The sequence below is a fragment of the Moschus berezovskii genome, chromosome 22, assembly GCF_049115385.1.
Source record: "Moschus berezovskii isolate FMDL1 chromosome 22, NW_MosBer_1.0, whole genome shotgun sequence".
Classification (NCBI taxonomy): domain Eukaryota; kingdom Metazoa; phylum Chordata; class Mammalia; order Artiodactyla; family Moschidae; genus Moschus; species Moschus berezovskii.
Genome location: NC_142481.1, coordinates 50,127,647 through 50,149,930, shown reverse-complemented (window position 1 = coordinate 50,149,930; position 22,284 = coordinate 50,127,647). Strand labels below are relative to the sequence as shown.

Below are 22,284 nucleotides of genomic sequence, written 5' to 3'. Positions count from 1 at the left end.
TGGAGTGTATTGGGTCGCAGAGTCTGAGCCAGGCCTGGGGACAAAGCAGCAGGGCCAAAAGAGGTGTGGAGGAGGCCACAGGTTCACCCAGGGCCGAGGCCAGGTCCCTGGGGGCGGGGCCAGCAGGCGGGGCTGAACCATTTCAGCGAGGAAGCAAGGGGGCGAGCCAGGGTGTCGGGGCGGGGCCAGCCGAGGAGGGGAGAGGCCAAGGCCGCGAGGAAGCAAGACCGCCCGGGGGCGGGCGCGGGCTACGCGGGCGGGGGCGGGGCGCGGCTCTGGGGGCGGGGCCGGAGGCGGGGCCGGAGCCAGAGGCGGGCGGGGCGGGGCGGGGCTAGGGGGGCCGAACCCGGTGGGGGCGGGGCAAGAGGCGGGGCGGACCCGGAGGCGCGGCGCCGTGACGCGCACGCCCCGCCCGCACGCCCCGAGCGCCCAGGCAGAGGCCGCCAGGTCCGCCGCGCGCTACCCGCAGGTTCCATTGAGAAGAGCGGAGCGGCGGCGGCGGCGGCGGCGGCGGCGGCGGCGGCGGCGGCGGCGGCGGCGGCGGCGGCGGCGGCGGCGGCGGCGGCGGCGGCGTCTGCGCGGGAGCGGAGAAGCCGGCAGCAGCCCGCCGCCCGCCGCCCCCGGCGGTCTGCGCGGCCGCACAGCAGGGCCGAGACTCCGGCCTCCTCAGCGGCGCCGGGCCGGACGCGGCGGGCTGGGGGCGCGGGCCAGGGCGGCCGTGGAGCCGAGGGGCCGGGGGCATGAGCCGCCCCGCGGCCCCACCGCGCCCCCGCCGCCCGCCGCCGCCCACCAGGGGCTAGAGGCGGCCGCCGGAGACATGTCCAGGAGGAAACAGAGCAACCCCCGGCAGATCAAGCGTGAGTCAAACTTTGCCCGCCCGCCCCGACCCCCGCCGCCCCCATCCCGGTCTCCCGGCCCGCCCCGCTCTACCCGCGGCGCCCGCGACCTTCACCCCGCGCCGCGCCCCCCGCGCTGTGTGCCAAGCGCGCCGTAATCTAATCTCTGCCGGCGGGCCGGGCCCCCGCGTCTGGGCTTCAGCACCGGGGGTCCGGCCTGGAGGGGGTGTCCGCCCAGAGGGCCGGAACGGGGTGGCTGGGGGCGCGGCCACCTCGCGGCCTGCCCCTCCCCCGCATCCCAGAGATGGTACAGCGATAAGGCGGCCCCGATCTGGGCTCAGATAAAGTTTAAAATATTCCATTCTGCAAGTCCCATCCTGATAAGATCGCTCTGTCGGGACGGGCTGAAATTGTGATCTTATCTCGCGCGGTTGACTCTCCCAGGCTTTGTATCTAGAGGGAGAAAGAGAGACCTGAGAGGGAGAAGGGGCACCCAGGGCGCGTGGAAGTGCAGGCCAAGTGACAGAGACCCGCGGGTGCCCACCACCATGCCTTCTGGCCACCTCCTGGCTGGGGTGGGGGCGGGGGTGCTGCTACCACAGACCATGAGCTGGGCTCCAGCCCTGTCTCCTGGGTCTCCAACTCGCTTTCCCTGCAGGGGACAGCCTCCTGGAGGCCTTCTCCCTGTGTCCCAGCCAGGACCACAGGGGCTCCTGCGCTCCTAGGCTTGCGGTCACACACCTTCTATCCGAGGGGCTGCTCCTAGTCAGGGAGGGGTCTCCTGGGACTCAGTCCTGGGCCAGGCGTCCAAGTTTCTCACCCATCTGGACCAAAGGCCATTCCTCAGGGGGGCCAGGCAGTCACTGCTGATGCCCAGCCCCCAACCCCTTACCCCAGCGATAAAAGAGCCCTAAACTCTTGGGGCCACTCGGCTGAAAGAGGGCAGTGCACAGGAAGGACAAATCCGCACCCCACGCCAATAATAACTTCACGCCTCTGCAGCCAGGGCCAGGGCTCAAGGCTTTCTACCTGGGGTACATCTCCTGGGCCAGACAAGTCGTTGGGGCTACCCAGGAGGCAAAGAGGTGGCCAGCCCCATGCTCCTGAGCACTGCTTCTTCTGTCCACATGAGCTCTGCCTTCAGGACCCCTTGTGAGTGCTCCTGGGGGAGTGTCTAGTCCCCAGATCCCTTAGAGGGGGAAGGCAAGCGTGAATCCGGGTTCCCGTAACCTGACTCCTCAGCGTGTAAGCAGGGACTGTTTTCCGAAAGTCGCTTTCTATCAAGTCAACTAAAGTATTAAAACCACCCACAGGTCCCGATCTGCGCTGGTTCTCTGGTTTCTTTTTCCCCTCCTCCCCTGTGCGCCTCTGTTGGGTCTGTTCTCGTGTGTGCGTGTGTCTGTGTTTCAGCGTGATGAGAAATGCAGATAACGCGGGCAGGGAGATTGCAGGTTGGGAGCCGATGCCAGCGTCGATAAGGCCCAGAGCGGGGCGAGTGCCCGGGCTCGGCTGGGTGGACTGAGCGGAGCGCGTTGTGGACAGGGACCAAAGCGGGAGGGAGGGCGAGCCTTGCTGTCCACTCTCGGTGAGCCCGGGAACCAGGCTAGGGAGGGAGCCGACCCTGGGAGGTGGAGCTGGGGAACCGTCCCTTCAGCCTGCGGCCCGGGGCGCCTCCACCCCCGGGCAGATCTAGGCGCGTTAAGATGCGAGCGCTGATTGTCACCAAGCGGCGGCGCCCGCACGCCCGCCCTCTGCCCGGGGCTGTGCGTACGGGCCCTCGCAGCTGTGTGCCCGCTCCACTGGCCTCACCTGCGACCAGGCCGCGAGTCGGGGCGGGGGGTGGCGAGCGCTTGGGGCGCCGCCCCCGTGCCCCCACCAAAGCCGGGGCGCAGCTGCCCGCGCCTCTGTACGCCTTTTGTTCCGCGCGCAGATAGATGTGCCGCGCTGATAAGGCGCACAACCGATGGCGGAGGCGATAGGCGCTCCCATTTATTAACTTCAAACGTGGGAGCGGGGGAGGGCGAGGCGGGAGCGCGGCCTTGGCCGGCCAGATGGCTGTGACGATAGGCCGGGCCGCGCTGGCGGGGAACACGGGGCGGAGCGCAGCTAGGGACCCCCGGCGCCCCCGGCCCGCCGATGTTTCCTCCCGCCCGGGTCGATGGGAGCTCAGATAAGTGCCGGGCCGGTCGGCCGGATGGCGATCTCCAACAGCGATAAGAGGCCTTATCTACGGCCACCAGGCCCGGCAGGGTTGGAGGCAACAACAGCGCGGGGGCGGTGCGGCTGGGGCGAGTAGGGTCCTCCGAAGGCCGGGGAGGGGTGGAGGGGCATGCGTGCCTGGGTCCTTTTGGGTGAGTTTTCATCCCAAACACACTTCATTGCCAAGAAGTTGATCCTCCCCCTGCGGGTGGTACAGTCCGTCAAAATGAAAGAAAACTGACTTTGCAGCGGCCAGAAGGTGGGGGACACCCAACCCTGATTCCTATTAGATGGTGTGAGATACAGTCAGAGGCGGAAGGAGAGAGGATGTTTTTCCCCTAGAGTCACTTTGGGGTTGGGGGTCTTCCTAGCAAGTGCTCGGTATAACTTGCTTGCAGTTGTTTTTTGTTTTGTTTTGTTTTAAAAGAATCAAAGTGGCTTCTACTGCCGGGTTGAGGTTGGGGGGAGCCCAGTATACTAGCTTTTTTTTGAGCGGGTCCTGAAAATCAGAAGGGAAGGTCTACTCGGATCTGCCTCGATTCATTCAGCAGGTCTTGATTGAGCACTTGCTGTATGCAAGCACTGGTCACAGTCACTGCCCTGGGAGCCAGAGGTAGGGTAAGCTAACCAGAGGCAGAGGGACAGCAGTGTGGAAAATGGGGGAGGGGCAGATGGGGCTCTGCCTGCAAGGGGGTACCTCCAGCAGGGGTCAGGAAAGAGCCCAGCATGGGGGTGCCTTCAGGGACAATGGGCTAGCTTCAGTTTCCAACTCTAAACAGTGGGGACATGGAAAGCCCCAGATGGCAAGTGGAAACTGAGGGCAGTCAGGCAAGGGGCTCCTGGAAGAAGCCCTGCTGGTCCATGCCCGGAAGCCGGTCCATGCCCCAGCAGCCGCTCCATCACAGGTGGGGGTGTTTTTCACACATCCTCAGAGTTTGATTAAGCAAATTATTGGTGGCCACAGGATGACTCATTCACTCCGAGCTTTAAGCTACCTACCCGTTCCCCCTAGCAACCCAACGCCCACCTGGGGGCTGGCAGCATCTCCTGGCTGAGCCAGTTCTAGGGAGAGCCTGGGTGGGGCCGGAAGGGGCTGAGGTGGTCTCTATCTGAGTTTTTAGGAACTTAAGAGGGATCATCTTCACAGAGCCATGAACATCTCCTCCAGGTGTGGGAGGCCGAGGGAGTCGCCTGGTTCTGGGGGCCACCTTGCAACGCCCACCACCGCACCATGATGGCCGAGAAGCAGGGAGAGAGGGGGCTTTGGCTACCCTGACTGGACCCCCAGCTGGTGGGCTGCGGCCTGGGCTGGGCTCATAGGCCCTAAGGTTAGGCCTTCACACTGGCTCCAAGCGGTTCTTGGTTTTCCCGCATCCCTGGGTCTGAGGGAAGACAGCTGTTTTGCTCATTAGGCAGTAACAGTGACACCAGTGGTAGCTGCTACGCGCTCTGCGCCGGGCCACAGGGTTCTTAGGGCAGGTCCCATTCTTACTGTTTACCTTGTCGGGAAACCGAAGTGCAGAGAAGTTCTCACCCAAGCAAAGGACAGCTGGAGTTAGAAGGCTGGCAGTGTGGCCCTGCTCTGAGCAGCACACTGCTAAGTTCCTCACTCCTGTCTGCCTTTGGGGTTCCCAGCCTCAGTCTCCACAGCTATGCAATGGGCCCCCGGGAGTAGAGGTGCCCAGCAGTCTTTCCCCAGCCCCGCCCTTGCCAAGTCTCCGGCTCCTTCCTGAGATGTTCACATTGACAGGAGTGGGCTCCCAGGAGGCTTTAGCCAGCCCTGCCCAGGGCCTGAGCCCTGGTCTCATCCTGCCCACCTGACCAGCCCCTCCCCAGAGGTCACTGGGAGCCCAGCATGGCACCAGCACCGCCAGGGATTTAAATGGGTCAGTTGGGGAAGAAAGGAGGAGGGAACACGATGCCATTAATTGTACCCCTTATCTCCTGTTTCTATGCCAACCAGACGTTCCTGGGGCTTGACGGGCTCGTGAATAATACTCCCAGCAGCCTATCTGCCATCGACAGGCCTCCTCCTGGAGGCAGTTGTTGCCTCGCTGATGGGTATCGCCACCCCCCCCCCCAAATAGACCCAGGCCTGGCCCCGCACGAAGGCTGGCCGGGCAACGCTTGGGCGCCTGGCTGGCTCCTGCCCACCAGCCACCACCCTACTGGTCATCCTGGCCCTGTTCCCCCTTCCTGCAACAGCCCTGTCCCCATTTCACAGAGAGGGAGACTGAGGCCACCATCACATATTCGCTCTCTGGACCTTGCCCACTGTTCCCTACTCTGGCAGGAGTGACCTGGCCCCAGGAGGGTTGCAGAAGTGAGGGCCAACACCTGCCAAGTGGGCCTCCATGTCCTCGACTGTGGCAACGGGAGGCAGGCGGCCCCACGTGTAAGGACTCAGCTGCTCTCAGCTGCAGTGTGTGTGGTCCTGTGAGGAGGGGAGGGCCAGCCCCCATCAGGGCTGGTCCCTCACTGGGGCCTGGGCTTAAGCCGAGACCTGGAGGGTTTCTCTCTGGCTTCTCTTTTTACCCCCTTTCGGCCTCAGTTTCCCGGTCTGTTCAATAGGGATGATGACACTGGTGGTCCATGGGCATCGACATGAAATACACATCACTTCAGACAGCTGCCAGCATCCCCATCCCCCTTCTCCGCGATATCTTTGTGGTCCATTGGTCAAGTCAGATCTGTGGTTTCCAGTTTATGAGGGACAAATCTCTTCCCAAACTGTCTCCAGAGAGTAAAACACATACAAGGACCCTGTCCAGGAAGTGGGCTCCCCCACTCCCATCACTCCTCTTCGTGGCTAGTCTTTCCCTTCAGTCATTTCAATGACAGCTTGCCAAGCAAGTGCCCAGGCTGTACAAGCCTGGCATCACTTGCCTTCTCTGAGCTGAGGTTTCTCCATCAGAGAAGAAGGGCTGCATTAGGCAGCTGGCAACAACGTTCCTCTCTCCCCAACCCCCTCCCCCTCTCCCGCCCCCTCTTCCCCTCCCTGCTTGAGCTCTGGATGGGTTTGGACCAAGCCAGCCCAGAGTTGAAGGGCTGTGGGGTCAGGTAGCCAAATGAGAGGACCCTAGGGCCTCCTGCGTCCCTGTACCTGCTTCACAGATGAGGGGCTGGAGGCCTGGAATGAACAGGGTCTTGCCGAAGGTGCCTGTTAAGCATCAGTGTGGTGTCCCCCCTTTGCCTCAGTTTGCCCCCTGGCTCAAAGGGAATATCCCAGCCCAGCACCCCGATGAAGATGGCAAGAGTCTGGGTCTTGAGTCCTGCCCCGCTCCCCAACTTTCCATTCCAGCCCTGTGGGTCTGCCTTCAGCTCCAGCATAACAACCACCGGCCCAGGGGCCTCAGGAACCATCTTGTGTTTTCTTATCTGTGGAAGGAGTGTGAACGTGCTCTCGCGAGGTTGGGACACAGAGGCAATGAGCAATGCATCTGGGGCACACCTGGCTCCCACATCAGAGGGGGGCTGTTGTTGCTGGGTGGCATATTGCTGCCACCCACTCCAGCCGTCCATGGGGCCACCATGCGGGCTGAGGACAGGACCGTTTTGCTCCGGGTCCCAGGGGTTCCGTCTCTACCCCACCCCACCCAGTAGGGCATGGGCGTTCTGAGATCCAGGCCACTGGCCAGCCCTTGACTCTGCATGGACTGCCACATGGCCTGAGTCCTGGCCTTGCTGTGACCCTGTGGGCAGGGGCCTGTCTCCTGCCTCAGTTTCTGCTTTTGAAGTGGGAGCTTCATAAGAGCACCCTCTCCTGGGGACTCTATGTGGGCTCCGTGAGATCCCAGATGCAAAATGTAAGGTGCTGTCCGAGGTCATGTCCCGGGTGGACGTGGCAGCCTTGGGAGCTGGTGGCTGCGCTGCTGATATCTTGCCAGAATTCCCCAGGGCTGGACATGTCACACAGAGTCCTGCCTCCTGCCTTCTTTTCCTTCATGTATCACTTTTGCGTTGAGGGTGAGCCATGGGTCACGTGCCCTGACTGCAGGACAGGGCTGGTTCAAGCCCCCTCAGTCCCTTTCCAGCCAAGGCATCTTACCTGCTGATAACAATCATCAGCCTTATGGATTGACCCATTTTACAGGCAAGAAAACTGAGGCCCTGGGTGGCAGTGACATGCTCAAGACCTTGTGACCCAGGAGCTGGGGTCTGTGGACCCCAGAGGTGGGCCCAGGTTTCTCTGGACAGTGCCCATGCAGCCGCCAGCCACCCGCCCTCTCCTCCTGAGTGGTCCTGTGTCCTCCTGGCCCAGCCCCGCCTCCCCCCTCCTGTGGTCTCCTGTTTGGGAGAAGGCAGCGCCCGCTGGGGCAGGAATGTGGTGGCTGACCTTGGGCCAGAGCCGGGCAGATAGGCAGGCCCCTCCCCTCCCCTTCTGTCCCTCCGTTCTGCCCCCTCTGTTCTGCCTCTCCTGGGCCTGCTGGCTGGGGAGCCACAGTTTCTGCTGCCATGAAAGAGGTGATGGGTGTGATGTGAGCTTCCATGAGCCCCACACAGTTGGAGCTCAGCCCTGGCCCAGGTCCCCAGGCTGGTCCAGGGACAGATACCCAGCCAGCCAGACTCAGCTGAGGTTCTCAAACCATTTTGCACCAGAAAATGGAGGATCAGAGAGGGTGGGTGGTTGCACCAGGGTCACACAGGACATGAATGATGTGGAAAGGGGATCGGAGGGGCAGTCTGTATAACCCCACCCCAGCTCCTGGGCACCCCCAGAACTGGGGTGCGTGTTGCACCCTGGGCAGGAGGGGCCGGCCACAGTGGGGGCTCTGCATGCGGGTGGCAGCAGGAGTACCCCAGGGGCGGGGCTCTTAGGCTCTGCAGGTCCGCAGACATCATGCTGCCTTCCTGAGCCTCAGTCTCCACCTCTGCAGCGTGGGGATGTTGTGGAGACGCTGGTCTGGGTGCATGCCCAGCCCCCATCCCGAGTCTCAGTTCCCCTGCAAGGTTTCAGTAGAACCGTGATACTGAGCTCACAGGGCAGTGAGGCTGGCAAGACCTGACAGCAAAAGTCCAGCCTGGGCCAGAGCCCCTGCGTCGTCTGTGTCATTTGGCAAAGTTAGAATGAAGAGGGGGGTGACATCCCCCTGCCTCCCTTGCCCTGCTTCCTGCCAGTGCCTCTTGGCGTCTCACTTAAAGCCATCCGGCTGTCCTGACCTGCCACATGCACCTGCCACAGCCTGCTGTGTAGTCTGCCTTTTCTCTACCCTGCGATATGCAGCAGGAGTGAGTCCTGGGAGTCCCCAGGAGCGGGAGGGGGAGAGGCCCCTGGTCGGGGGTCTCGGCTCCATCCTGCGGTGGGCAGTGGGGAAGAGCTTCCCGAGGTCCCGCCACTGGAACAGGCCCTCGCAGGCTCCCACAGTCTCATCCAGCGCACTGCTGCTTTCTCACCCTGCCTCTGTTCTTCAGGCAGCCCTGGCATCAGGCACTTGGCCCGTGCAATGAGAGAGAAAGTCGCAGCCTCCTCAACTCTCTGGGGTCCCAAAGCTCATCCTGAGACCAGAGACAGTGTGGGCGTTGGTCATGACAGCAGGCGTTAGCTGTGCACTTACTAAGCCCCTGCGGGTGCCCAACTCCTACAGCTGTGAGCTCACAACCTGGGCTCAGCAGTTAGCTCAGTGCTTGGAGGGGAAGCTAAGGCTTAGAGAGCTGAAAGGTCATACTCCTACCCTGGAGGGAGCAGAGGATGGTGACGGTTGTGGTGTCCCAGTCCAGAGTTGTCCCTGCTGGGCATGGTGCCACTGTGTTCAAGTCCAGGAAACCGAGGCCTTCCTGCAATTCCAGAGAGCATCCAGCTGTGGTCTCCTTGCTGGCTCTGTGACCTTGGGCCAATCCCTTCCCTTCCTGGGCCAGAGAGGCTGGAGCCCACCTCCCAGCTGCAGGAGGGAGACCAGAGCCAGGGCTGCACTGGCATCTGATGACTGAGCCCGCCTGGGGCAGTTCCCTGTCACATGGGGCCCCTGGGTGAGCCCCTTGCTCCACACTTCAGCTGTAGGAGTGAGTGGCTGTGGGGACCCCTGCTTCTGAATGGGCAGAGGTGTTCTGTTTATGAGCCCTGATGTCCCATCCCCCAGGCTGTCCCACGTCGGATCCTGCAGGCAAGTGGCAAGCCCTCAACATTTTAGGGCCATGCTGAGCAAACCCCAAACCTCAGGTCAGGACTGGCAGGGGCAGAGCCCACCAGGGCTGTTTTATTGCTGATGCTTCCTGCTCCTGGGACTGGGGACCTGGAGAAGGCTTTGGGGGTGGGGTGGAGACCCTGAGGGCCGCAGGCAGGAGGGCAGGCTGCTCGCACCCCATCCCCCCCGGGCATGCCTCCAGACACCCACCCTTTTCATGTCATAGGCCTGGCGTGGCTTGGGAGGGCCGAGGCCACCCAGCCCCACTGGGACCCTGAGGTGGCCTGCTGCCTCAGTTTCCCCTCCTGCACAGGATGTCTGTGTTCCACTCCACCAAAACCGGACGTTTTCCCAGAGAGCAGAGGAATCCCCTCCACTCACTGCGGGTGCCTTGATGCTTAGGGGTCCCCGGGGGCCCCAGCCAGGTTCTCCTCTCCATCCCAGCTTTGCCAGCCCGGGCCTGGTCTGCCCGAACTGTCTCCTGGTCCAGGCCTCTGGCGGGCGCAGGTTTCAGCTCCTGTGATAACAGGAAAGTTGAACTGGCCCCATTACCGCGCCGAGATGGTTGGGGAGATACGGCCTTGATAATGGGGGAGATATGGCGTCTCCGTGGCCAATAGCCCAGCCTCTCCACCCATTAACATTCCCCACCAGCGATCCCTCCGCGCTATCTCCTCCATTTCCACTCCTCCTGCAGATAAGAATGGAAATTCTGACTTCATAGCTCACTGATTAAAGTGTCTGGATTTCTTGATAATACACAGATAAATTATGTTTTTGAAAAAGAAGGTAGGGAGGAGGGTAGGCAGGGTGGGAGCCATCTCTCCTGGCCGCTCCTGGCCCCCCCGTGGGCCATGAACCTTGGCATGTCCAGCCTGCACCTCCCAGGCCTCTGTGTGAAGACAGTGTCCCGGGGCCAGGGTAGCAGGAGTGGTGTTGAGAGGAATGAGGGCCAAGGGGCCCCCTCGTGGGGACAGAGCCCTCACCAGCTCCTCACCAGAGCTGGACGTCTGGACCGGCCACCTGGCACCAACTCCTGGGACGCATCTCTGGGCCTCAGTGTCCTCCTCTGTCCAGTGGGCCAGGTGTGGGGTGAGAATGTGGGAGATTTGCCTGTCTGGGTCTCTGCTCTCTCTCCCCGACCCCTGGAATGGACCGTGTCTGGTTATACAGTAGGTGCCCCGTAAATGTTGAGGGAACCAGCAGGGCAGCTGTCTCCCTGCCCTGCCTTCAGAGGCCCGCCGGCCGCCGCGTGTGACAGCTGGCGCCCAGGTAGGGCTGAGGTGCCATCTCCGCGTCTGTCTGGATAAAGCCGCCTCCTTCAGCTGATCCAAGATCCAGCGCTGATGGTGCGATGAGCGCGATTAGGGCCGCCATGGGGCTAATCCTCCAGCTGAGGGACAGGTGCGGCAGCTGTGGGGGAGGGGCCAGGGTGGGGAGAGGAGGCCAGGCACCCCGCCCTCTCCACGCAGAAAGCCAGCAGAGGGGCTGCCTGGGGCTCCTGGCAGGCGCAGGGCAGCTGGCCATCTTCCCTGCTCTTTGCATTTATTTTTTAAGCAACTCTTGAGAAATGAGATCCTAGAGGCAGGAGGCCTGACGGGACAGTCAGTGACATTTCTCGGTGGGTCAGGGGCTCCCCACTTCCCATCCAAGTGGAACCCGTGTTAGCTGACAGCTCCGTTCACTGAGTGCTTGCTGCACGCCAGGCTTGGACGTGACCCGAGTTCTCCTATAACATCCTCCCGACATCCTGGCAGGGACACCAGCGACCTCATTTTTTTCTTGGCAGACTGGAGGCTCAGAGAGGTTCCATAACCCAGCCAAGATCACACAGCAGAGGAGGGAACCATGGAGACCTGAGGTAAAGGCCTGGTCAAGGTCTAGGTCTCCATCCTGGAGGTTCTCGGCGTGTTGGCAGCCATTGGCTTCCACCTGCCCAAAGGGGACGGCCCTCTAACTGGGGGAAAATGCCCAGGCACAGAGAGGGTGAGGACGCACAATGCTTTCCAGGAGTGGGTGGGGAGCGACGGAGTGACTGCTCCTGCTTACATGTGGGGGTCATTTCATCTGTCCTCAGAAAATAGGCTCCTTTGGTGACAAAGTTGGTTTCTTCCTGTCATTGGGTTTTATTTCATTTCAGTATTCTAAAGGAAGTCAGCTGTTTCCAGTAAAATGGATGCATATGTGGGGGAGGGGGCCCAGAGTGGGGGGTTGTCTGAGTTTGAACCTTGCCCCCGGTTGGGGGGGGCATGGGCAGGTGACTCACTGCTTCCTCACCCGTGCGACAGGCAGGATTGCACTATAGCCTCCTCGGCCTTCGAGGGAGAGAGGTAGGGGGAGCATCCTGGGTCCCATGCAGCCAGACATGGGGTTCCCTGGGGCGCCTGCAGGGGCCAGGGTCCCTGAAGCCTCCCTGCTGGTGGTACCTCCTCCTCCATCCCGCCAGCATCCTTCTGGGGTGCCCTCAACAGCAGCCCGGGGGTTCTAGAACATCTGTCCCGTGGGCCCAGCAGTCCTCCCCTCGGACCCTCTGCTTTCACCAGGGCCAGAGAGAGCGTGGGGGTGGGGAGGGGGTCCTGCCCATCACTGTGTTCATAGGCATTTCCCTGTCCTGAGCCTCTGTTTCTACGTCTACAAAAACGAGGCTGAAGACACTAAGGCCTGCCCTGTAAGCACTGGGCTGGGAGTCGGCGGCTTCTCTGGTCATCTCCCTGAGGACCCCTGTGCCCCCCCAGCCGTACCCTCCAGGGGCTGGCAGGACTTCTCAAGGAAGGAACTCTGTATCCACTCTTCAGATCTGGGGCCCGGGTTCAGATCCCAGCCCCAGCACAGCCCAGCCGTGTCATCTCTCTGGGCTCCCTGTCTCATCCTAGAATGGGAGTCAGCCTGCTCAGGGCCCTTTTGGCGTGGCTGGTGAGAGCAAAACTGGGTCCTCTCTTGAGAGCGGGTGCTCCCCTGCATTTGTCACCCACCTCAGTGCTGACACTGACCCTGGGGACCTGCACCCCTTCCAGCCGGAGGCTCCGGGCCTGGGCGCTGGGTGTGTTAAAGATACAGAGGGAACGCGCCTGAGAGGGAGGCCCCCAGCTCAGGCCCCAGCGTGGGGGTGGGGTGGGGGTGTGTTCCTCCCTGCCCCCCAAGCAGAAAGAAAGAAAAGGGAACTTCGATACGAGCAGATAGGCCTGGTGGTAGAGCCGCCCTATCGCGTTATCTATCTGCCTGCCGCTCCCAGCGGTTCTGTTGTTTCCTCTTATCTCACCCACCAAAATGCCAGGAACAAAGCCTGTGCACACGCGCTCACACACACGCACACACCCGCCAGCCCACCACCCTGCAACTCAGAGCCACAAACATGGTGCCACTAGATCTAAGGTGAAAGCCAGGGGACTGGGTCCTCGAAAACCATCATCAATGTCGTCACCACTTTGCAAGGAAGCCAAAATATAGCCCTCCCTGAGACAAGACGAGGCAGCTAAAAATAAGAATTGGCCCTAGAGGGTCTCCCTGAAGGGAAGGACTCAGCCTTGCGGTGGGAGCCAGACTGGAAGTGAGGTCCCAGCTGTGCTGCTGCGTCCTGGCTGTGTGACCTTGGGTCGGTATCTCTCCTGCTCTGAGTCATCGTAATGGGTAGGAGGGGGAGGATTTAAGGAAGAGCCTGCACCATAACCAGAGTTCTTATGCAGCAGGTGGCCCTTTGGGACCCAGACTTGAGGCTAAGGCAGGTCACCCTGAGCCCAGCATCCACCCACCCCGCCTAGAGCCTGCTACCCCACCCCCATCAGAGCCCCAGCCCTTAGCCCTCAGAATGGCCCGGCAGAGACAGTCTCCCCCAGAGGTAGCCCCAACTCCAACCTGCCAGGTTCCCCAGTACCTGGCCTGTCCCTACAGTCAGGTAACCAAGATCCTAACCTGTGTGTCCTCAGCCAATGGAAACGCTTCATGCAAATGAGCAGTAATGAGCGCCGGGGATTGGCTGAGCACTGTGGGAGGAGCGGCCTCCTCAGAGTGGGCGGGGCCTCCTCCAGGGGGGCCCTTAATATGGGGAATACTGTCCTGGGCAGGACCTTTCCCCAGTGCTGGAAACCCCAGTCCAGGCCTCACATTAGTCTGGACGTGGGCCGGGGGGACAGGCGGGCCTTTGGGTGACGACCTGCTGACCCACAGAGCCCAGACCCACACACCCTTAGTTGGGGGCCTAGGACTTGGGTGTTCCTGGGATCAGGGCAGCCAGCCCTGACTCCCAGATGGGAACACGGAGTTCAAGAGCAGGGCGGGACAGCTCAAGGCCGGCCAGCTCCCCTTCCCACTGCATGTGTGTGGGGCACCTCCAGACATGGTGCGAGCTGCCCCCTCTCCCTCTGTACTGCACGCTGGGATCCTCATCTGGACTCTCACTCTGCCGGCTCCGTGTAGCCCCAGGCTGGAGGCGGGGGCCTTGGCATCATCCTGACACATCACAGACCAACCCTTTGGTCAAAACTGCCAAGTGGTCCCTAAGCCAGGAGGACCTGGCCTGGCTGCCTCCAGGGTGTCTGTGCACTCCCTGTGGCTTGTCCTGTCCACACAGCGAGAGCTCACACAGTGCCCTCTCTGTTGTAGGGGCTCCTTTCCTGTCTGTGGCTGAGTATATTCTGGAAACTGGGGTTCCCCACAGCTCCCATCCTAGAAATTTACACGACAATGGACCGTGTATCTAGGAAGCAGTCAAGAAACTTTGGGGAATTCTCACCGTGTTGTGGGCAATTTGCATCCCCTGGGATGTCTCGTCCCCTGGGATGTCTCCTTGGCAAGATGGGGCCCAGAGTCCAGCCGAGGCCCCCCGAGTCCCACGGCACCCACAGGGCTCCATGACCTGAAAAGCAGCCACAGGCGTGGGTGTTTTTCAGAAATGCTTAAGTGGAAAATAGCAGAGAGGTGAGGAGGGAAGGAGTTTGGGCTGAGATCAAGAAGAAGGAAATGGGGAGGGGGCCTTCGGACCAGAACTGGAGTGCCGCCGGGTGACTGCAGCAGAGCTGCTCTGTCTCCTCCTGACAGTGTAGGGCATACAGCAGGCACTCCATACATGCTCCCTCGACTGAGCTCCCCTGTCCCAGGGGAGCAGAGTAAACCCAGGGAACAAAGAGAGCTGGAAGAGGGAGCTGTTGTGGGTCATGGCCACCTGGGACGTGGACACATGGGTCGTGGGCAGGGCTGAGGCTCACTGCTTCAGGACGCCCAGGAACAGACAGGGATGGACAAGAGACAAGCAGAGGTGGACGGTGTGTGGGGGAAAGAGCGTTCCTGGCAGAAGGAATAGCAGAGGCAAAGCCCTACAGGGAGAGAGACAGCTGAGAGAGGGGAGAGGCTGCTGGCTGCAGTGGGTGGAGCCAGGCCAGGGAAGCCTGGCCCCTCTAGGAGAGACCAGCAGGGCTGGGCCATGACCGGCCACAGAGATTTGCCCAGGACTGGTCAGTGCACCCAACCGCCCTCATGGACTCGATGCCCTCCCCAGCATCCCTGGCCCCTACCCGTGGACACAGGACCAGACCCTGCCAAGCCCTGGCCTGTCTCCCAAGATAGCAAGTGACCTGGGGCGGCATGGTGGGGCAGGCTGTGGAGGGGTGTGTGTCTGAATCCCTAAGGCAGGGAACGGGCACTCAGGGAGCCCCCACCATCGCTTGTAGTGGTAGGTGGCAGACCCACGTGTGTGTGTGTGCGTGTGTATGTGTGCGCTTGGTAAATTCACGTAACATGAGACACCATTTATCCACTTCAAGTAACTCAGTGGCAGTAAGTCGTCCACAAGTCATCACCACTGTCCATTTCCAGAAATTCTCCATCTTCCCAATGAGGCTCTGTCCCACTGAACCCTGACCACTGCCTCCCCCCACCCCCGCAGTCCCCTAGTCTCCGCAGCCTCCTTCTTTCATCTGTGAACTTGAGGCAGATGGTTAACTTCCAGTTTACACCTAAGGAGCCAGGCTCAGGGTGGTGAGTGGCCTTCCGGTGTCCCTGCCCCCAGCTTCCTGGATGCTGTGGCTCCAGGCCCCACAGGAATCTGGGGTGCACTGGCCAGGAGGTCGGGGCTCAGGCCCTGCACAGCCACCGACTCCCCGTGGGCCACAGAGCCCCACCACTTCGGGCCTCAGTTTCCCCGCCTGTGCAGTGGGGGCAGAGGGGACTGGCTGCTTCTGACCAGGCACATCAAGCAGGAAAACAGGCCCCCCTCAAAGGACTGTGCTCCTTCCTCCCTCTCTGCACGCCATCCCCAGGTGCTGGAGAGACACCCACGGTACTGGCCTCAAGTCTGGACACTAGAGTCTCACAGGCCCAATGCGCATCCTGGTCCTGGCTCTCTGAACATCCGGAGGGCCTGCCTGGAGGAAGAGACACCTGCCCCCCACCTTCCAGGGCCGCTGCGCCGTGGCATGAATGGAACCCAGAACCCAAGTGGGCACGGGAGTCCCCGTGGTGAAAGGGCCCTCTGCAGTGTGGGACCGAGGCAGTCGTGCCCGGGGGCAGACCTGGCCATGGGCCCCTTGGGGTGAGAGTTGAGGAGGGCTTGGCGCCCAGCCTGTGCCCTCAGGTCTCCAGCCCCCCATCAGATGGCAGGGCCTGTCACACGGAGCCCCGGCCGGGAAGTAGTCTGCCTCTATCCATCTGACACAGGCTGCGCGGCGACGGCTCCATTAGCCGCGGCCCCGCTCCCATCTGTCAGCCTTATCGGCCCATCTGGAGAGAATCTCTCCATGGCCCCGTCCTCCTCCTCCTCAGGCACTCCTCCCATCCTCTCCTCCCCTGGCCCCCCTGCCCACTCACGGCTGTGCCACAGCCTCGGTCGCCCTGCCACGTGCCATGGTCTTGACCGCCACTCCCGCCCCGCAAGTGGCCTCACACCCTCCTCCTCTCCACCAGTCATCCATGGGGTCTCTGCCACATGCGTCAGTGTGTTCTGGAAAACCCCAGCCCACCCCCACCCCCAGGCCACGTGGTCTGCACCCCTCCCTCAGGAGCGTTCGTAATCGGTTCTCCAGAGTGAAACAATCTCGCGTAATCTATCAGTGGCTATCGGGCCCATCGGAGGGCCGGGAGTGGCCAGGCCCAGAGATGGCGCCAACCTCTAGCGTTGATAAAGTTTCCGAGCTCAGCGGTGATGAATGTTGAGTAAGTGCAGGCCGCCGGTAGGATGTGGACTTGGCAGGCGCGGCTCCGGCTGAAACCAATCTCTCCCCTATCAGCCGGGCTGGGCTTTCTCAGGCCCTGAGCTTTCTTCCCGCCTCCTCCACCTCCCCTTTCTCTCTGCCTCGCCCGCCTGGGCCTCTGCCCCCAGGGACCGAGGTGGGGGACCAGCCTGCTGGCCCTGATCTGAGAGACCGGACAGGCTCCGGGCAGGGAAGGACCCGGAGCCGGCCTGAGGAGGTGGTGGCCGGGCCGCGGCAGCTGCACCCTGGGGTCCTTCCTGCAGTCCAGCATCCACATTCTGCTGTGTCCCATGGTGCTGAGAACAAACCCCAACTGGCCAGCCTCTCCACCTCTCTCTCGGCCTGGTGCTCCATCCTCGGCTGCACCAGCCAAATCACCAAACTCTTCCCCAGTCCCGGGACTTTGCATGGGCAGTTCTCCCTGTTCACGGTCACAGTTTAAATGTTGCCTCCTCCGAGAAGCCCTTGGTGACCACTCCATACCTACCCACCATTCTTTATCCTGCACCCTTCCTGGCCCTTCATGGTATCCGAGGTGTGTCCTCGGATGGACACATGGACATGTTTGCTCACAGTTGACCCACCATGTGGCCGGCCTGGTGGAATCACAGTGCTCCTGGGAAGGACGTTCCAGGGGGCATATTTATCTCCTGAAAAACCCTTACCTGTCCACCTTCATGGTAGTGCTACAAGGTCCATGAGTGGCCCCTGTCTCTACAAACAGGGACAGCAGGTTGGGCGGGGTGGGCCTTGGGGAGAATGCAAGGCTCTGGAAGGGAGAGTAGATGGCAGCCTGTCCACTCCCCCAGCTGCGAGGCCTTGGGCAAGTTTTTTTACCTCTGTGTGCCCTGGTTCCCGCACTCTCCCCGGAGGAGAGGGGGTCACACCAAGCGTCGTTACAAGTGTCATGATGGTTGTGTCATTGCTCCTGCTTGGCAGAGACCGCAGAGCTGCTCGTGGTCCTGCCTGCCCAGTGCAGCCTTGAGGGGTGATCTGTGTGGAGGGGTCCAGTCATGATCCTCAGGCTAGGGCAGTTAAGCCCCCGAGCTCGCCCGTCAGCTTCAGGCTGGCTGCAGGAGGAAGAGGTGGTGGCTGGCGCAGGGCCCTGTGGTGTCCTATTTCCCACAACTCCTTCCTGCCTGCCTGGAGCCCCCCACTCACCAGGCCTCAGAGACCCAGGTGGGGCCGGCCAGCTTATCTTCCGCCAGTGGGGGCAGGTGGCATGCTCAGGGCTCCTGGGGCTCATTCCCTGGTCACACACCCCCCAACAAACAGGCTCAGCCCCCAGGGTCCCCCTCGCCCCACCACTGTGCCCCAGCTCCTCTCCTGGGGGCCCAGTGGCCCCCAGCCTGTTCCCCTCCCCCACCCATCATGTGGTCACCAGAGTCCCTGAGCAGCGACTGTGGGCCAGAGCTGAGGGTACTGGGATGCAGACAGAGGAGGGGTGATGGAGCAAGTGTGCCATAAGGAGACAGTGCCGCCTTGCCAGAGCCAGGGGCAGGCGGGCACTGGTGTGACTGCAGTGGGCCATGGCCCATGGCGGGGTCTGGGTGAGCATCACCAGGAACCAGGGACGGTGGAGACAGTCACTCAGCATCCGTGCTGACAGCCCCAAGAGAGAGGCTGGGGGAGCTGACCAGTTGGTCAAGGTGGTCCCCCGGGCTCAGCAGCTACACTGGACAGTGGAGCTCCTGTGTCCAGGGCTCCCGTGTCCGGGTCTGGGGAACAGGGGATCCCCAGGAGTGTGCCTGCTGGGCTCATTCTGCACCCCCCACCTGCCCCCTCTGCTGTCTTCTGGACACCCAGGACTTCCCTCCATAGCTGGGAACCCAGCTGCAGATCTCCTGTGAGGGCATCAGCACACAAGTGGGGGTGTCCTTGGAGTGGGGACAAGGAAGCTGGGATCAGGACCAGATGGCCAGGCCCTGGGTCAGCTGGGAGTGTGGAGAAGTGACTGAGAAAGGTGGTCGATGCCATAAAGGGGCTAAGATCCTGATTGACCCCTGCAGAGCTTTGGGGGAGAAGCCGTGGGCATTTGGGCTGCTGGAATTTGTTTGCATGAGCCTGAGCCACGGGGGGCCTGAGTTTCATTTGAATTATGTAGGAATGTCCTGTTCCTCTTTCTTTTCCTTTGGCTACATGCGGGATCTTCCCTGTTTGTTGTGGAATGAGGAATCTTTAGTTGCAGCATGTGAACTCTTAGTTGTGGCATGTGGGATCTATTTCCCTGACCAGGGATCAAACCTGGGCTCCCTGCTTTGGGAGCATGGAGTCTTAGCTACTGGACCACCAGGGAAAAGGGAAAAGTGAAGTCGCTCAGTTGTGTCCGACTCTTTGCAATGAACTGTAGCCTACCAGACTCCTCTGTCCATAGGATTTTCCAGGCAAGAATACCAGAGTGGGTTTCAATTTCCTTCCCCAGGGGATCTTCCAGACCCAAGGATCGAACCTGGGTCTCCCGCATTGCAGGCAGATGCTTTACCCTCTGAGCCACTAGGGAAATATGTCTTTAAATGAACAGGCTTCCAAAAGCTGAGTGATGCCTAAAAGGACGAATGTCACTGTATGCGAAGGGTATCTCGTTACAATGTTTTAATTTGTTAAAAGCTGGGGTAGATCATGGCACTCTGTTCCTAGGAGTGTGGGGTCCCCATTCCTAGAGAGTGTGGCCCTGCTGGGCTCAGCTCTGAGCACCCAAGTCCCTCCTTGCCCTCTAGTGACCCAGAGTGGGTTGTGACAGCAGCCAGCCACCTCCTGGGCCTGGCTCACTGGGGACACTATGCCCACCAGCATCCCCGGGGTCGGTCTGGGTGCCCTGGGGGCTAGAAGGCCTCACGGGTCAAGTGCAGCTTGCAGCCTAGAAGCAAAAGCAGGTGACCCACCACTCACCCCACCACAGCCATGGGGGTTGCTGCGCCCGAGGGTGGCCCTCACCCACACCTGCTCCTCTGCAAGGAGTCACGAGCCCTCCATTGCACGGTACGCCTGAGCACCATCCCGCTGACCCTTAGCAGGAGTCAGTCTGACCCCCCACCCCCATCTCCTCTGTCCCAGGGCCATGCCCTTCCTGGGCAGGTCAGAGCAGGGGGGCACACCAGGACCAGCGCAGGAGAGCATCCAGGCCCAGGCCCCCAGCGCACAGAGGTTCAGCCCCTCACTGTCCCCTCCACAGGGCAGGCTGCCCACTTGAAGAAGCCAAGATTATCTCGCCAACATCCTCTTTGTGGTCACCCTGGCTGTCAGCAGGGCCTGATCCTGGGTTGATGAGGGACGCTGGTGGGTCACCGCGGGGACGTGTGCGCCCCTCCCAGTCCGAGCCTCCAGAGGACCAGAGGCTGCTCTGCACTCGCAGGGAGCCATCCCATCATCACAGCTGTGGGTGCACCTTCAGCCTAGGGAGCAGCAGCCTGCTGGGCCGACTGCAGCAATGCCTTCCAAAGGGGCACTGCCACAGTTGTAGGGGCAGGGGTCTCCCTACTGGGGGCACTGGAGGGCAGCAAAGCATCAGAGCACCCCACCCTGGGGAGAATTACAGACAAATGTGAGGCTGCAGGGCGGACCAGACTGGAGGGGGGGAGGTGGCAGGGATCTCACAGAGGGAAGAGGAGGCCTCAGCTGGGTGGGGGGCAGGACAGCGTGGCTAAGGTCCCCTGCTGGGAGAGTGAGTGTGCGAGGACCCACGGGTGCCCAGGGAGCCTCCCAGACCTTCAGCCTCCTCCAAGGGGCCTGTACCCCTGTGCCAAGTGAGCCTCTTAGGGCCCAGGGGCCGGGACCCGTCTCCCTACTGAGTGTTGGCAGAGGTGTAAGAAGTCCTGACTTAATGGGACCCTCCAGGCCTTGGTGACCTTCCCTGGGGCCGAGACTGTCTCTACCTGCTGCCTACCCCTGTGCCCCTTTCCTGCCCAGGCTCCGAGGCGTGGGACAGCCCTGCCCTTCACCCCGACCCCATGCGCCAGGCCCGCCCTGCTCGCCCGCCCCGGCCAAGGGCTCCTCTTCTCGCTCGCTTCACTCCATCCAACTTAGCTTGGCTGCTTGTGAGAGCTGGGGGTGAAAGAAGGGTCATGTGGCCCCGAGGGGCCGGGGCGGCTTCTGCACTCGGGGCTTTGGCTCCCTCCTCCACACAGCTGTGCCAGAGCCCCTCCTGCTGGGGGCGGGTCACCAGAGGTCCTACGGGCCCCCCAGGGGTCAGGCTTCAGACCCACTCAGTCTGTGAGTATGGCCGGAGCCCCCAGGACACAGCACAGCCCCGCGGGGAGAGCAGGCCCATCCCCACCGCCTTCTGTCCCCACCGTGGCCCGAGCTGCCCCGCTGCCCAGCGATGGGAAAGTCTGAATCTGTTGCTATTTTCTCTCTCTTATCGGGCCCTTATCTGGTCACTGTGCCGCCCAGAGGCCAGGGTCTCTCCCTGGCAGCCCCATGCCTCTCCTGCCCGCCAGCTGACTGGAGCCAGCGGGACAGGGGGCCAGGCCTTCCACCAGCCTGGGGGGCAGTCTTTCTCCTCTGCCCACGATGCCCTGCCCAGCCCCCAGCCCCTCATACCCCTCCCTCTGCCATGCCCCTCGGTCTCCACCCCCGTGGACCCCTAAAGTCCCCCCAGAGGAGCCCATAGGGCCCCTCCCTGGGGAGCTGAAATCATAGCAACAGTTGTAATAAAGTCAGGCCTGTGCTCAGCACCCACTGACACCACCTCACTGAACCCTGACCCCAGCCCTGGACACAAGCTGCTCTCGCGAGCTGCTTTCCATGTGGAACCTGGGCTGGAGGGGTGGGTGGCATTCAAGGCCCAGGCCTCGAGTCCTGCTCTTCCTTCCTCCTGGAGTGCTCTTCCCCAGCCCCACCTGCAGGCAGTCTCCTCTGTCCCATTCCAGATGGCTGCTTATTTGTCACCTCCTCCAGGAGGCCTTCCCTGACTGGCCTCTCCACCTCTCCTTGGTGGCAGTGGCCATGCTTGCATTTTTCACAGTTTTTCCCCCTGGGGGGTGGGGGGCGGGGCATGTGTTGGCTGCAGGGTCCCCAGGGCCTGGTGCAGAAAGGTGGACTCAGGGGAGGTTTCATGAGTGAATAGAGAACAAGGGCGTGAACAGTGGTTGAGCAGGAGGCTGTAGATGCTCATGTCTGCCACAGTCCAGGTGGGGACATGAGCAGGGTCGCGTGCCCATCAGTGTCCACCCCACCCCTGAGCCAGTGGGCCTGTGAGCACGACCAGGCCCCGGCCCCAACACTGAGTGGGGTCAGACAGTCCCACCTCCCCTCCTCCTCTGTGCTTTGGGGACACAGAGGACTGCCCCACAGCCCTGAATGACTGTGTAACACAGCAGCTGCGTGGGGGGGTTTCAGGAAAGGCCCACACCCGGGTCACACACGGAGTCCAGGTGCGAGGCCACAGGACTTGGCCCCAGTTCTTTCGCTTAATGTTTCCAGTGGCCTGGGGGACAAGCACAGTCTGTAGGGGCCAGCGGGGTTCACCCAGGGCCTCTGGACTTCCCGACTCTGCGCCAGCCCCCTTGGGGGCCACCTCAGGGGCTTTTGTCCCTCTCAGCCACCAGCTCCGGCTTTCTTCTGGGCAGTCATTCAAAAGGACCCCCAGCTGTCTCACCATCAAAGCCAGGAGGACCAGGCAGCCCGGGACTTGGAAGGAGCAGGGATCGTTCCTCCACACAGAGCCTGTCTCAGTAATTCAGTTTTAAAGCATGAAAAAAGGGAGTTGATGAAATTCCACTATCAGCGCCAAGCCAATATGCAAAATATCTCACCCCCAATCAAATAGCTATTATGTTTTCATTTCCATTTCGGCGTCCAGCTTAATGAGCAGGAGACAGATCGGCTCGCGGGGCGTCTGCTTGCCGTGATAACCGAGGGGCTCCGGGCAGCGGGGGCTGCGCCCAACGCGGGTGACCAGCATCATCCCCCGTGGATGCCTCCAGACAGGTGCTCGGCCTTGGACCC

At 61.8% G+C, this 22,284-nt stretch overlaps 1 protein-coding gene across 5 annotated transcripts in view; it reads left to right on the top strand.

The window, feature by feature from the left end:
* The first annotated feature begins 530 nt into the window (after positions 1–530).
* The window catches only part of ZFPM1 (zinc finger protein, FOG family member 1), a 61,667-nt gene continuing 39,913 nt past the window's right edge, over positions 531–22,284 (top strand). For 4 of the 5 annotated variants that reach the window (XM_088830587.1, XM_088830586.1, XM_088830589.1 and 1 more), the window contains exon 1: positions 670–857. In XM_088830587.1, coding sequence (XP_088686713.1) covers positions 818–857 — 40 coding nt within the window. In that variant the 5' untranslated portion in view covers positions 670–817. Of the gene's footprint in view, positions 858–22,284 lie in introns of all 5 variants that reach the window. The other variant, XM_055412972.2, reaches the window with a different exon arrangement.